Source organism: Sitophilus oryzae, unplaced genomic scaffold, assembly GCF_002938485.1.
Source record: "Sitophilus oryzae breed Bouriz unplaced genomic scaffold, Soryzae_2.0 scaffold_1496_pilon_pilon, whole genome shotgun sequence".
NCBI lineage: Eukaryota > Metazoa > Arthropoda > Insecta > Coleoptera > Curculionidae > Sitophilus > Sitophilus oryzae.
This window is the reverse complement of record NW_022146165.1, coordinates 935,492-948,966: the sequence shown is the minus strand read 5'-3', so window position 1 is coordinate 948,966 and position 13,475 is coordinate 935,492. Positions and strand designations below refer to the sequence as shown.

General features: G+C 33.7%; 1 protein-coding gene across 2 annotated transcripts in view; it reads left to right on the top strand.

The window, feature by feature from the left end:
- The window catches only part of LOC115877653 (endoplasmic reticulum metallopeptidase 1-like), a 52,656-nt gene extending 39,617 nt beyond the window's left edge, over window positions 1-13,039 (top strand). For both annotated transcript variants that reach the window (XM_030893909.1, XM_030893910.1), the window contains exons 8-13: window positions 1,020-1,203; window positions 1,269-1,385; window positions 5,218-5,441; window positions 6,777-7,095; window positions 11,624-11,799; window positions 12,760-13,039. In XM_030893909.1, coding sequence (XP_030749769.1) covers window positions 1,020-1,203; window positions 1,269-1,385; window positions 5,218-5,441; window positions 6,777-7,095; window positions 11,624-11,799; window positions 12,760-12,924 — 1,185 coding nt within the window. In that variant the 3' untranslated portion in view covers window positions 12,925-13,039. The remainder of the gene's footprint in view (window positions 1-1,019; window positions 1,204-1,268; window positions 1,386-5,217; window positions 5,442-6,776; window positions 7,096-11,623; window positions 11,800-12,759) is intronic.
- The last annotated feature ends 436 nt before the right edge of the window (window positions 13,040-13,475 follow it).

Genomic DNA, 13,475 nt, shown 5'->3' with positions numbered 1-13,475 from the left:
TTTCTCGGCTTATCCCATTCGTCCCTATTCGGAAACAGGACGTTGTAGGTGCGCGTCAAGAGTTGGATTGGTGGTGTGAGATCCGAGACCATTCCCAGAATCTCATCCGATTGTAGTTCGTCTACTAGTCGGTTTTGTATGAACATGATTGTTCCTTGACTCTCTCGTGCCATATTTAGAAACCTATAAGTAGCCCATCTCGCCTCCCTCTCCAACATAATTTGAAGAGCAGGTAAGTCGAGTAGGGTTTCCATAGCTTTTGACGGCGTAGAATGAAAGGCACCAGTCACCGCTAAGCATGCTTGTCGTTGTAATTTTGACAGTTTATTCTTTGCCGTTGTTTGGTTGGCTTTCTGCCACCATACGTGATAATAGGTCTGATGGCTGTCACGTATAGCCAGTACATATTTTTGGGGTTTAATCCCCAGTTTCTACCACAAATTCGGCGGCATGCCCATAGAGCATAGCAAGCCTTTTTTGATATTTTTTCCAGATGGGAGTTCCAGAAGTTTTTTGTCCAGGTTTAATCCTAGATACTTAACTTCCTCCGCAAACGGAATTGTCTCACCAAGAAGAGTGGGCGGTTTTCTTGGTGAATAACAAATGCATCAACAGCATTCTTTTCTATAAATAGCCTTGCATTCTATTCAGAGATTGTCATAGTTAACTCTTTTTATATAAAGAAATCGGTAATCGTTAATCACAAATCGCTCTTTGAGAACGGTTATAAAAATTGTGTAGATCAACGTCTGTATGTTACGCGTGCCTGTCCGATTACCAATCGGCGATTAGTGATCGGAAACTTTCAGGTGTGTTCAGCACATGGTCAGTAATCGATTACTAATCGAGGACGTGTGCTGAATGCAGCCACTATTATATTAATATAATACTTTTGTGACGTTTACCCTACAACCTAACCTAACCTAGTCTTTTTATTGAAATATCCGAATTACATGTATAACCTAACATTATTAATATAGGTACATAAAAAACAAGTAATGATTAGTGATACTTTTTAGGACTTAGAATTAGAACCCTGGACCTTGTTTCAATTGTACTACGACGCTTACCAAGCCCTTTGGACTGTCGTTCTTTTTATAGGGATAATTTTACGAATCAGGTCCAGTTTCATAGCTTTATTGTGGGTACTTTTCGCCACCATAGGAAATATATTGAAGTCTAGACTGTTTGGAAAATGGAGGGGTAAGTATTTTTATTGTTGGGAATTGCATTTAGATACCTTCACGTTTTCTTGTGATTCCTTTCAGATTCCAAGTGGCTTTTAATGCACGTATTTGTGGTAGGGTTACCGTTCGTGCAAAATTTCTATCTTATGATTGCAGCTTTATACTTGTTCATACCCATTATGGGACGTGCGGGCTCAGGTTAGTATTATTATAATTTATATAATATCTAATATACAGGGTGGTCCGAACTGTATTCCGGAAACTTCGGCAACATATTCTGCAGATCAAATGTTCTGCAGATCAGTGCCGCCCAAATGGCTTAAGTCGTATCTTGGCAACAGAAGGCAGCTTGTAAGGATTGATACGTCTATGTCTTCTTGTAAGCCTATAGAATGTGGTGTCCCTCAGGGTTCAGTACTTGGCCCTATTTTATTTCTGGTGTTTATCAACGATATTGCAAATCTAGACATTAGCGGTAAAATCTGCCTCTTTGCGGACGATACTAGTTTCACTTGGAGCGGCCCAGATGTTACGGCACTATATGATACTATATCCAGTGACTTACGCACCATTAAATCTTGCGATTCTAATCTCCTATGCCTCAACCTTTCAAAAACTAAAGTTTTGTCATATAAAAGTACTATACAACCTTTTGTACTTAATAACACCACTATTGACGTCCTGGACTCTGTGAGATTCTTAGGACTTGTTGTGGACAACTCGTTAAAATGGGACTTGCACATCGAAGCCAAGAAACTAAGCTCTGCCTGTTTTGCGCTAAGATCAGTGTCTAAGGAACTTAACTCATCAACCTCTAAAATGGTCTATTATGCCCTTTTTGTGTCGCATCTTCGTTATGCCCTTCCATTCTGGGGTACTTACTGCGCGACAAAATTTCATCGTATTTTCAAACTTCAAAAGAGAGCAGTTCGCTACTTATTGGGACTAAACAGTAGAACTCACTGCCAGAATTTCTTTAAAAATTTCAAAATACTGACTCTTCCTTCCTTATTCATTTTTGAATCCGTTTGGTTAATCCGCAAGCACATATTCTCTATTCCGGAAAGGCCTTCTCACAACTATCCACTTAGGAATGCGGAGCACGATATTTATCTGCCAACCCCGAGCTCAGAACTAGTTAAGGGCTCAATACTGTACAATGCCAAGAAAATGTACAATCATTTGCCTTCGAATATCAAGTCACTTTCATTCTTTCCCGCATTTCGCAAAGCTCTGAAATCATACTTACTGGAGAGAGCCCTATATGCGGTAAACGACTTTTTTGTTGATGTTTAATCATGAACAATTTAGAATTTTAATTTTAATATTTTGATCATCTCACACACTGGTTAAAGGTCTAGTATTTAATATTTTATAACTCTTGATTTTATGTTATTATAACATGATTTTATCAATTTACAGTTTTCCTTTTGTAAAATTTTCTAGATACGCCTGTGTTCTGCATTGTCCATATATGTTTTATTTATAATTTTATGACGTAATTTTTTTTTTTGAATTGAGTTTTATTGTATGACATTATTTTATTATTTGTATATTTGTTTTTGTGCTTTTTTTGTTTTGCTTTGTCGATGAAGCTGTTTTGGCTTTTTGTACAATAAAGCGTTGTTTTTTTTTTTTAGATAAAAATAAGTAAAAGAGTTCATATAAATGTATGTCCTAAAATGCTTACTTTCGGAGATACAGGGTGTAGAAGTTTCATTTTTATTTCGATTTTTTTCAAATTATTTCTGAAGTAACGTCAATATTTGAATGAAAATTGGTATCTTGGGGGTTTTTGACATGAGAAATTTGATTTCGATGTCAATATGGCTCTTACTTGTAGAGGGCGCCAGCTACGCATTTTTTAACTGGTTTGAAGAGTAATAACTTTTCGTCCGTACTTGTATAAAACTAACTAGTTCAAAAATATACATTTACAACATTTTTTACGTAAAAAAGGTAAAAATCGCTACGAGTAATGGTTCTCGAGATATTTGGAATCGAAATTACCAAACCCTGTCATCATTGACATAAATTACACATATTGACTAATTAGTTATTAGACTAAAATCATAATTTTGATATGTTTTTGTGACAAAAGTTCAACAGAAACTGTTTTTTCATCATTTTTTCGAAGAAAAATTTATGATTAGTTTAAAACAATAAAAAGTTCCCAAATTTTTCATTTCAGTCAAATAACTATCTACTCAACATATTTATTTTTAGTCAATAATGACATGTATTGACTATTTCCATTGTAAATATCTTGAGGACGGTTGCTCGTAGCGATTTTTACCAAGAGACATTTTTTACGTAGAAAATCACGGAAATGTATATTTTTTTACTCAGTAATTTTATACAGGTACGGACAAAAAGTTGTTACTCTTCAAAACAGCTAAAACATGTAGGTGGCGCCCCCTACAAATAGGAGCCATATTGACATCAAAATCAAATTTCTCATGTCAAAAAACTCCCAGACACCAATTTTCATCCACATATTTACGTTACTTCAGGAATTATTTGGAAAAAATCGGAATAAAAATGAAATTTCTACACCCTGTATCTCCGAAACTAAGCATTTTAGGACATACATTTATAAGAAGTTTTTTATTTCTTTTTATCTGCAGAATATGCTCCCGAAGCATAGATAAAAGAAAATAATCTTCTATTAAGATAGATATGAAACTTAATAGTAAAATTTTGGGTCAAAGCGCCCCTCCGTGTTCTTAGTAGAGACTACGTTTAACCCAGCGCCTTCGCCTTTTCTGCTGTAAATATTTTTTATGTTTATATTTGATTTCAAAGGATTTAGTTTTAAAGTTACACTGATATATTAGTATATCAGAGTAACTTTAATAAAACATAAGAATATATATATTTTACAGTTTATTAAATATAAATTTTGACTACAGGGTAGAAAGTAAATCACAATATTTGATAAAACTTATAAGTATATATACCATTTTTACAGTTAATAAATAATAAAACTATTTCTGACTACGATATTTAAAATTTAGATAGATAGAATATTAAAAAGCATACCGGTATTTGCAGACGCAGGCCCAAATTCAATAAAAACCAAAACTTTTCCTGCGAAAATCGGGCTTTTTTCACAGAAAAGGTATTTTTTTGATTTACCAACAATCATTGTCAAGTTGACAATATACAGGGTGTTTCCTAATTAGTCTAAAAAATTGTGGTGTGATTCCTCATGTGTTCTTAAAACAATTTTTATATAACCATTAGGTCTAAAGTACTTCCTTTCTGATCTACAGGGTGTTAAAAATTAAAAAAAAAATCGATATTTTGCTTAAAATAAATGGTACACTACTGCTTTTTTAAAGAAAATAAATGTTTTTCTTGACTGGCCATCCTTTTTCAACAAAACTGATCTTTTAAGTTTTTCTTGTTCATCAAACGGTTGCCGAGAAAAAAATAAATATATACTTATTAAGAGCCCGCTTTAAGCCGTTTTCTAACGATTTTTTATTTTTTAGATTAATTAGGAAACACCCTGTATATGCATATCACAGGCAACCAAATAAACTAGTAACCTCCAAAAATTATTTTTCCTACCACAAGCGACATACCGTGTTTTTAGTGACTACTAAATTATTTTATCAAAATTTCACCATATAAGTTTCCAGGCAATGTCCCGAAGTTTCCGGAATACAATTCGGACCACCCTGTATATTATAAACGCGAAAGTTTGTATGTATGTATATTTGTTAATCTTTCACGCAAAAACTACTGAATGGATTTTAATGAAACTTTATAATAATATAGCTTATACATCAAAATAACACATAGACTATAATTTATAAAGATATTGTGTGAATTGTTCAAAATATAACGATAATGTTGTGTTAAACTGTGAATGTGTGTCAAACGACTATTTTTATTCATAGACTATCAATTACAACTAGACACATTGTAATAGGTACTTTCAAATATTGCCATTAGGTGCTATAATAAATATTTATTACACTTTATATTAATAAAATTGGTAATACCTGTAATTTGTTTATAGGTAGTCACGCCGAATACTTAATAGCTGTGATGACGACTGCACTATTTGCTATGCTATTTAGTTTCGCAGTGCCCCTTATATTACTAGTCAGAAAAGTGGAGAGGATTTTCAGTATCCTAATCGCCGTGTTCCTCATATCGTTAGCGTTACTAATACTAACACCTCTGGGATTCCCGTATTCGGGAACGCCTGGAAAACTAGCGCCCCAAAGATTTATGATAGCTGTGAGTATACGATCGAAAAAAAAACGGCGTCAGGCATGGCTTGGAAATGAAGATCTCTGTCATTTTATATGTAAAGTATATGAGGAATATCATCGTCTTTTCCAAGCAAACTGGACGCCGTTTTATTTTCGATCAAACAGAATTTTTCATATGACATGTGTCATTTTCGTTGTGAAGTCAATACCGGATGTTTTTCAAAAGTGGCTTACTGCTATAATTTTTTTTATTTTTTCAAATAAAAAATGACATTTGCCTAGTAAGTACTATGACATAAATTGGGGATTGATTGACGTATTCAATTAGTTTCAGTCACTTCCTGTTTTACCGGAAATTGTTACAGTTTTGAAATTTAAGTGGTACCCCCATTTGATAGAAAATTACATTCTGGATAGAATGAAATATCAAATGTCAATTTTTGACATTCTCACTTAAAAATAGTATTTTAAATTTCAGTCTATAGAGTGGTCAGTTTGTAAATGTAACGCCAGTTTGACTCGAAATACCAAGTATCTGGTACGTTATTCAAAAATTGCTTTTTCGAAATATGATAATGAGCCACCCTGGTTCCATTAAAAAATGAGTTATGATTAAAAATACGATTTGGGCATCTTTTAACCAGCCAGGAAAAGAGAGGGAGAAAATGTTAGACGATCAAATCTATTTTTCAAAGCTCTTTGATTAAAAACTAATGGTTTCAACATAGCCCTGGCACTCTATATTGAAGTTTATAATGCTATTTCTTTTGTTGAAAAAAAAATGACATATATCTTATTCTATTTAGAATGTCATTTTCAATCAAATAAAGTAAAAATACAAAGGATACCTTTGAAAAATCAAAATTTGTAGGAATTTCCGGTGAAACAGGAAGTGGCCGAGACTAATTGAATATACGTCCAATCAATCCCTATTTATATCATATACTAACATACCAAATTCCTTTTTTTATATGAAAAAATAAAAAAGTTATAGGAGGGTTGGTACATTCAGAAACAAGTAGGCTGGTAGGCAGTTGGTGGCCGTAAATATTTTATTCTTTTAAAAAATAGGCCAATTTTTCGAAAGAAATTTAAAATTTTTGGCAATATTTGGTTCTGAGAGAGTGAAAAAGAGGACTGATATTATATTATTTTTATAATATAAATATTTAGTATTTCCTATATGGAATTATATTTCAGAAATGTGACGAAGGGTTTTTAAAAAGTGTAGTGCTGAGGAAGAGAATATATTTGACGAAACGTTGACCAAACATTAAATAAAAAAAATCGCTGTTTTATTTTGATCTACATCGAAACAAATATAAACAACTTTAAAAGGGAAAATTTGTTTTTTATTTAGCATACCAAACGTACATTCCACGATACCTCCGGAGCAATCACTAATGTATCCAACGGATACTGGTTGGCCGACATGGATATAAACAGTCCGCACACGTTAGACAATTACGTACCGATAATGAAAACAGCAGAACTAGTTCAGAAAGACTGCGTAGATTACCTGTACTGCGGGTTGCCGTACTTGGTACCCGTGCTGACGATGATCTGGAAGACGCATTGGGTACCTGGTCCCGAACCTACACTACTCAAACCGGTGAATATGTCCATAGTGGAGAGAAGAAAGATTGATGGGGGTGAGCGGTTCAGTTTTGAAATAAACGGTACGTAGGAAAATGTGGTAATATAACCTAGATCGTATATACTTACGTGGATAAGTAAATCACTATGGAAACTGTTGCAAACATATAAACGACTTGTCAAGGACCTATCGTCCGCGCGCCAAATTTGAAGATTAATATTAAAAATTTAATTTGTAAAATGCTTATATTTGAAGAATAAATTTAATGTTTACTTTCACAAAAATTAAATTATATAAAAAATACATTTAGCCACTCCGTACGAATATCAATATACTTAGGAAATCTAACCAGAAAGTATGCACACAGATTAAGTATACTATATGTATACAGATAAAAATCTTATCCCTAATTCGTGGTACGAAAATTATTTTGTATGACGATGTGCAAACGAGTCAAATTTCCTGTGCGCAAAAATAAACTCCCGTAAAATAACAATAAACAGCGTAATAGAGAGATATCGCTAAACCGAATAGCGTGCATGGACGTTAATAAGGCCAGATGTTATTTCCTTTACGTGAGGTGGTATTAACTCTCTTCATTTATAGTTATCAGATCGGAAAGAATTCTGTTCGCGTCGCGTCCGCTATTTAAACTTAACCTAACTTTGAATTTAAAACTTTGAAATTGTTTTGTTTACTAGGTATTTTAAAACTAAAAGGCTAAAGTGCTTCTTTCCAGTGCTTTATTGTTCAACGTCTGCCAGTGGGTTTAGAGCAACAAGCAACAAATAATTCTCTTAGAAGGCATAAGTCGTCATCTGCTGTAAACCTAAAGCTTGTTTCATGTAGACGCGAATTGCCAAACCAAAAAATATTCGCAAAATTTGGACCTATTTCATACAGTCGCGAATTTTTAGGGACATATCATTATTTTTGCTCCACTGAAAGTTACCAAAAAAATCATAACCTGAGATAACTTAATTTGTTTTTTATTCGTGTTTGCGACCTTTATTTTATACTAGCATGTACCCGCGACTTCGTTCACGTCGAATTAATCATTTGTAATTTGTAATGGTGATATGATAAAGCAAAGCAAGAATTTCCATTAACATACAAACTGGAGCAGAATCGTGGTTAATCAATTACCTAATTTTTTGGAACACCCTGTATGATTTTTTAAAAAAATTCAAAATATGTAAAAAACAAAATAAATTATACGTGTCCAAGCATTTTCCCGAAAGACTAACCGTTTTTTAAATAACAAATATTGCAATATCTGAGGGGCGTTTTCACCCTCTTGGAATTTGAGATTCAAGAAACCCTTCCTTATCGAACCTCTACACTCCACAGTCAATCCGTTTGCCAAAATCAGCATTAAACGTCAAGCAGCTTAAGCAGAATCGTGATTACTCAATGGTCATATTTTATGAAACACCCTGCATAAATTTTTAAAAAATCTTAAAATATGTAAAACAACAAAATAAAATATACGTGTTTAAGAATTTTTCCGAAAAACTCACCGGATTTTAAATAAAAAATATTCTAATATTTGAGGGGTGGTTTCATCCCCTTAGAATTCGAGTTTCGAAAAATACCTTCTTATCGAACCTCTACGCCCTAAAGTCAATCTGTTTTCCAAAAATTAGCTTTTTACGTCAAGCGCTTTAAGCAGGATCGTGATTAATCAATGACCAGATTTTTCGAAACACTGTATACATTTTTAAAGTCTTAAAATATGTAAAAAAACAAAATAAAATATACCTGTTCAATCGTTTTTTTCGGAAACTTGATCGTTTTTTAAATAAAAAATATGGTAATACTTGCGTGGTGGTTTCACCCTTGGAACTGGGATTTCGAAAATCCTTCTTATCGAACCACTACACCTTAGAATCAACCTGTATGCCAAAAATTGGCTTCTTACGTTGAGTGGTTTGAGCAGGATCGTGATTAATCAGTGAGTCACTTAACAATTTTATATATTAGTATAGATTATTTGAGGGGCGTTTTCACCCTCTTGGAATTTGAGATTCGAGAAACCCCTTCTTATCGAACCTCTACACCCCACAGTCAATCCGTTTGCCAAAATCAGCTTTAAACGTCAAGCAGTTTAAGCAGAATCGTGATTACTCAATGACCATATTTTATGAAACACCCTGTATACATTTTTAAAAAATCTTAAAATGTAAAACAACAAAATAAAATAAACGTGTTTAAGAGTTTTTTCGGAAAACTCACCGGTTTTTAAATAAAAATATTCTAATATTTAAGGGGTGGTTTCACCCCTTAGAATTCAGTTTCGAAAAATCCTTTCTTTATCGAACCTCTACACCCTAAGTCAAGGTCAATCCGTTTCCAAAAATCAGCTTTTTTAAGTCAAGCGCTTTATGCAGGATCGTGATTAATCATTGACCAGATTTTTCGAACACCCTGTTGCATACATACATTTGAAAAATCTTAAAATATGTAAAAAACAAAATAAAATATACGTGTTTAAGCGTTTTTTCGGAAACTTGACCGTTTTTAAATAAAAATATTGTAATATTCCACCCCCTTTTTACCCCCTTAGGGGATGAATTTTTAAAAATCCTTTCTTATCTCACGTAAACATCATAAAAGGAACCCCTGTGCAAAATTTCAGCTTTCTAGGGTCAAGGGTTTGGTCTGGGCGTTGATGAGTCAGTATCAGTCAGGACAGTCAGATTTATATATATAGATTTTATAGCATACAATAGCTTACTTCGAGTTTCTCTTATTACCGATTCTGAACCGTCTTAGAACTGTGATGCGTATGCCCAGAAGGAAATATGAAGACATTATTTCATTTGCGCATGCGCTGCAGAGTTCTAGGACGGTTCAGAATCGGTAATAACAAGAACCCGAACAAATCTAATATGAGTTCAAATTTGTTTAATGATTATGAATATTGATTACGATTGTGGGATTGGAACAGAAGGCGTAAAATTGCCATTTACTTATTGTTAAAACGTAGAAGAGAACGGTCATTTGGGACATGTGCAATATTTAAATTTCGTAAGCAACAAGGGTGCTTATCGCAATTTAATTCAAGAAATGAGGACAAAAGATGAGAAAAAATTTAGGAATTTTCACAGATTGTCTGTACAGGAGTTTGATAACTTGGTTGAACAATTGTCACCATATATATCAAAAACCTATCATAAACATATGCACGAGAACCCATTTTACCTGGAGAAATCCTTTCAGTTACTTTGTACTTTGTCAGCGTCGTCAAAATAATCGATAACCGATCACAACACCATTCTGCGCAAACGCGAACCTTAAAATCTCGCGAATATTCGCAAAATGTTGAAAACACTTTAACTTTCCCGCCCCCTAAATTTTAAATCTTGCGAATCGCCAAAATCTTAAAATTTCTGACAGCGCCGCCATGATCATTAAAATTGGACCAATGAGAGCAGTTTCGCAAAATCGCGATTCGCGTCTACATGAACAAGGCTTAAGTCTCTTTATAGGTTCTTTAATATTGGAAGAGGTGGAATCCATATTTTGAGCCATATTTATTTAATTAAAACTAATCCCAGCTACTTAAATATCAAATTACCTAAAGTTATAATTCAAAACAATTCAAACATAACCTAAAATAAAAGATCTCGCCGGCCGGCCCCGGTTGTCAAATACCCGCACATGCCCATTTAAGCAATTTTTAAACGTTATTTAGAAATAGCGCTTGGTGTAATTGATCCGCAAATTACGTCAGACGGTAACGTTATTAGCGGGCGTTGCGTTAAAAATTGACTCGCGTATATAGTAACCATGACTGACCATGATAAGGTACGCGTAAATACTGCACGACGCTATTCGGTTTTGCGATATCTCTCTAATAACTGTGTCGGTCAGGCGCTGTGCACAATTTTAGAGGCCATAAGTGGGCGTGCTATGTGCGCAAACTAGTCACCTAACTAGTGCCCGATTCCGAAAATTGGAACCACGAATAACAATAAAGAAAAAACAAAGATTATAATCTGTATAATCTGTGGTATGCATGTGGCTTAATATAAATAAAAGAACAACTGAATATTTTACTTGGCTATGAAAAGATAATTCGGGGACCTTTATATTAGAACTTTCACACACTATACACTTTCTAGTCATTTTTACGAGTATTTAGAAAGTCCAACGAAAAAAAAATGAAATAAAATTGCACAAACTTAAAATTAACTTCTCACTGAACACACTTGCATCCTTGGCTATTGTATGTGTTTGCCCTGAGTCTTTTTATGTTGAACAGACCGCCGTCGTATCTGTATCTAGTGCCCAATCCTCTTTTTTGAAGATTGCTGTCCACTATAATGGAGAGCGCTTCCATGAATATGAGGAGATTCGAGGCCATAGCACTGAACCTTTGGGACTTTAATTGATAAATAATTGTGCAATCCTAGCGACAATATCTCGAAAACAAGGGTATATTGAAATAAGGTGTTCACGTAGTTATTTTTATAGGGATTTATAAGGCAAGCTTTTGTGTCAGTAGCTAAAAACGTTGCAATTTAGTTGATACGTAATATATTGATGTAATATTTTCTTTTAATTTCACAGCGAAATATTTTAAATTCTCTTTATATATTCCACAGGTCCTACACATATGGGAGTCATGATTTCTCCTACATTAGGAGTTGAAATATCCAGTTGGAGTATTCCAACTCCAGAACCGCTGGCTGGACCTTTATGGAACGGCAGAAACACTTACTTTATCTATTATGCATATGGCCTAAATCCGGTACCGTTTCGGTTTTGGGTAGATTTTAAAGTAAGTTGCCTTATCGCCCACTTTTATTTTATAAGAAACACGACTTATCAACAAATCATGATTACTTGCCATGTGTTTTGCTTTTTTTTGAGACCCATTGTATACCGGGTGCGTCTCAAAAGTGGCTCACCCCTATAACTTTTATTTTTTTAGATAAAAAAACGAGATTGGTATGTTTAGTATATGACAAAAATTAGGATTGATCGACGTATTCAATTGTTTTTGGTTACTTCCTGTTTCACCGGAAATGACTACAACTTTTGATTTTTAAATGGCACCCTGGGTACTTTTTTATTTTATTCGATAGTAAATGACATTCTGAATAGAATGACATATCATATGTCAACTTTTGACATTTTTGCTTAAAACAAAATTGAATTTTAAATTTTAATCTAGAGTGCCCTGGCTATGTCAAAAACACTAATTATTAATCAAGGAGCCTTGGAAAAATAGATTTTATCGTCTAATGTTTTTAATGTCTTGTCCTGTCAAGTTAGAAAATGCTCTAATCGTATTTTTAATCATATCTCAATTTTTTCAAATGGAACGAGGGTGGCTCATTAGCATATTCGGAAAAAGCATTTTTTTACGAATAATTTGATACCACACACTTGGTATTTCAAGTCAAATTTTTGTTACGCACCGAAGGTTATAATTTCAAATAAACCATATGCGAAAATGTCAAAAGTTGACATATGATATGTCATTCTATTCAGAGTGATATTTTCTATCGAATAAAGTAAAAAAATACCGAGGGAGCTATTTAAAAATGAAAAGTTGTAGTCATTTCCGGTGAAACAGGAAGTGACCAAAAACAATTGAATACGTCAATCAATCCTAATTTATGTCATATACTGATATACAAAATCTCGTTTTTTTGATTTGAAAAAATAAAAAGTTATATGTGAGCCACTTTTGAGACGCACCCGGTATAATTTAATTTATATAAAACCTCTTTAGCTTCCACCTGGCCATCAGGGACCGATTATGGACTTTGCAGTGACGTCCCACTATCTTTTTGGCCAGGGCAAAGAGAGTAAGGCTCTAAAAGACTTAGTAGCACAATTCCCCACCTGGACTGCCGTTTCCTATTGGACGGCTTCCTACGAGTCATGGATCATTTGATAGATAAGTTGTGAATTGTTAGCCGTGTTGAAGTTATATTTATTAATTTATTACATTTCGTTTAGTTCCTTTACGAATTAAAATCGTTTGGCCAAAGATAGTATATCAAAGTTTTACAGTTATAGACAGTATTAGTATCCGAATTTCGGATGTTTTCTTTGAGAAAATTACGACTTATATTTAACTTTTTCATGCGTCCAAATGTTCTAAAAAAAACTTGGCTATTTTTTTTTAAACGCTAAAACTTTTCACAGAAAACATCCAAAATTCGGATGCATGAAAACTAGTCTTTATATTTTAAATAATCTATATGGTTTATAATGTTTTCATCCTATTGGTTTGTTATCCGTTTTATTGTGTTATAAATAGAGTCTGCATAACCATCCTTCAAGGGAGAGAGAGAGTACGATAATAGATGACGTAGCCTTGACGATCGTTGTACAGACTATATGTATTTCAAAAAACATTTATGGTTGGTTCATATTTCGAGTATTAGTCCTAACCTTATCCTTAACATTATCCCTAGGAACTTAAAGAAATGCTGTTCATAC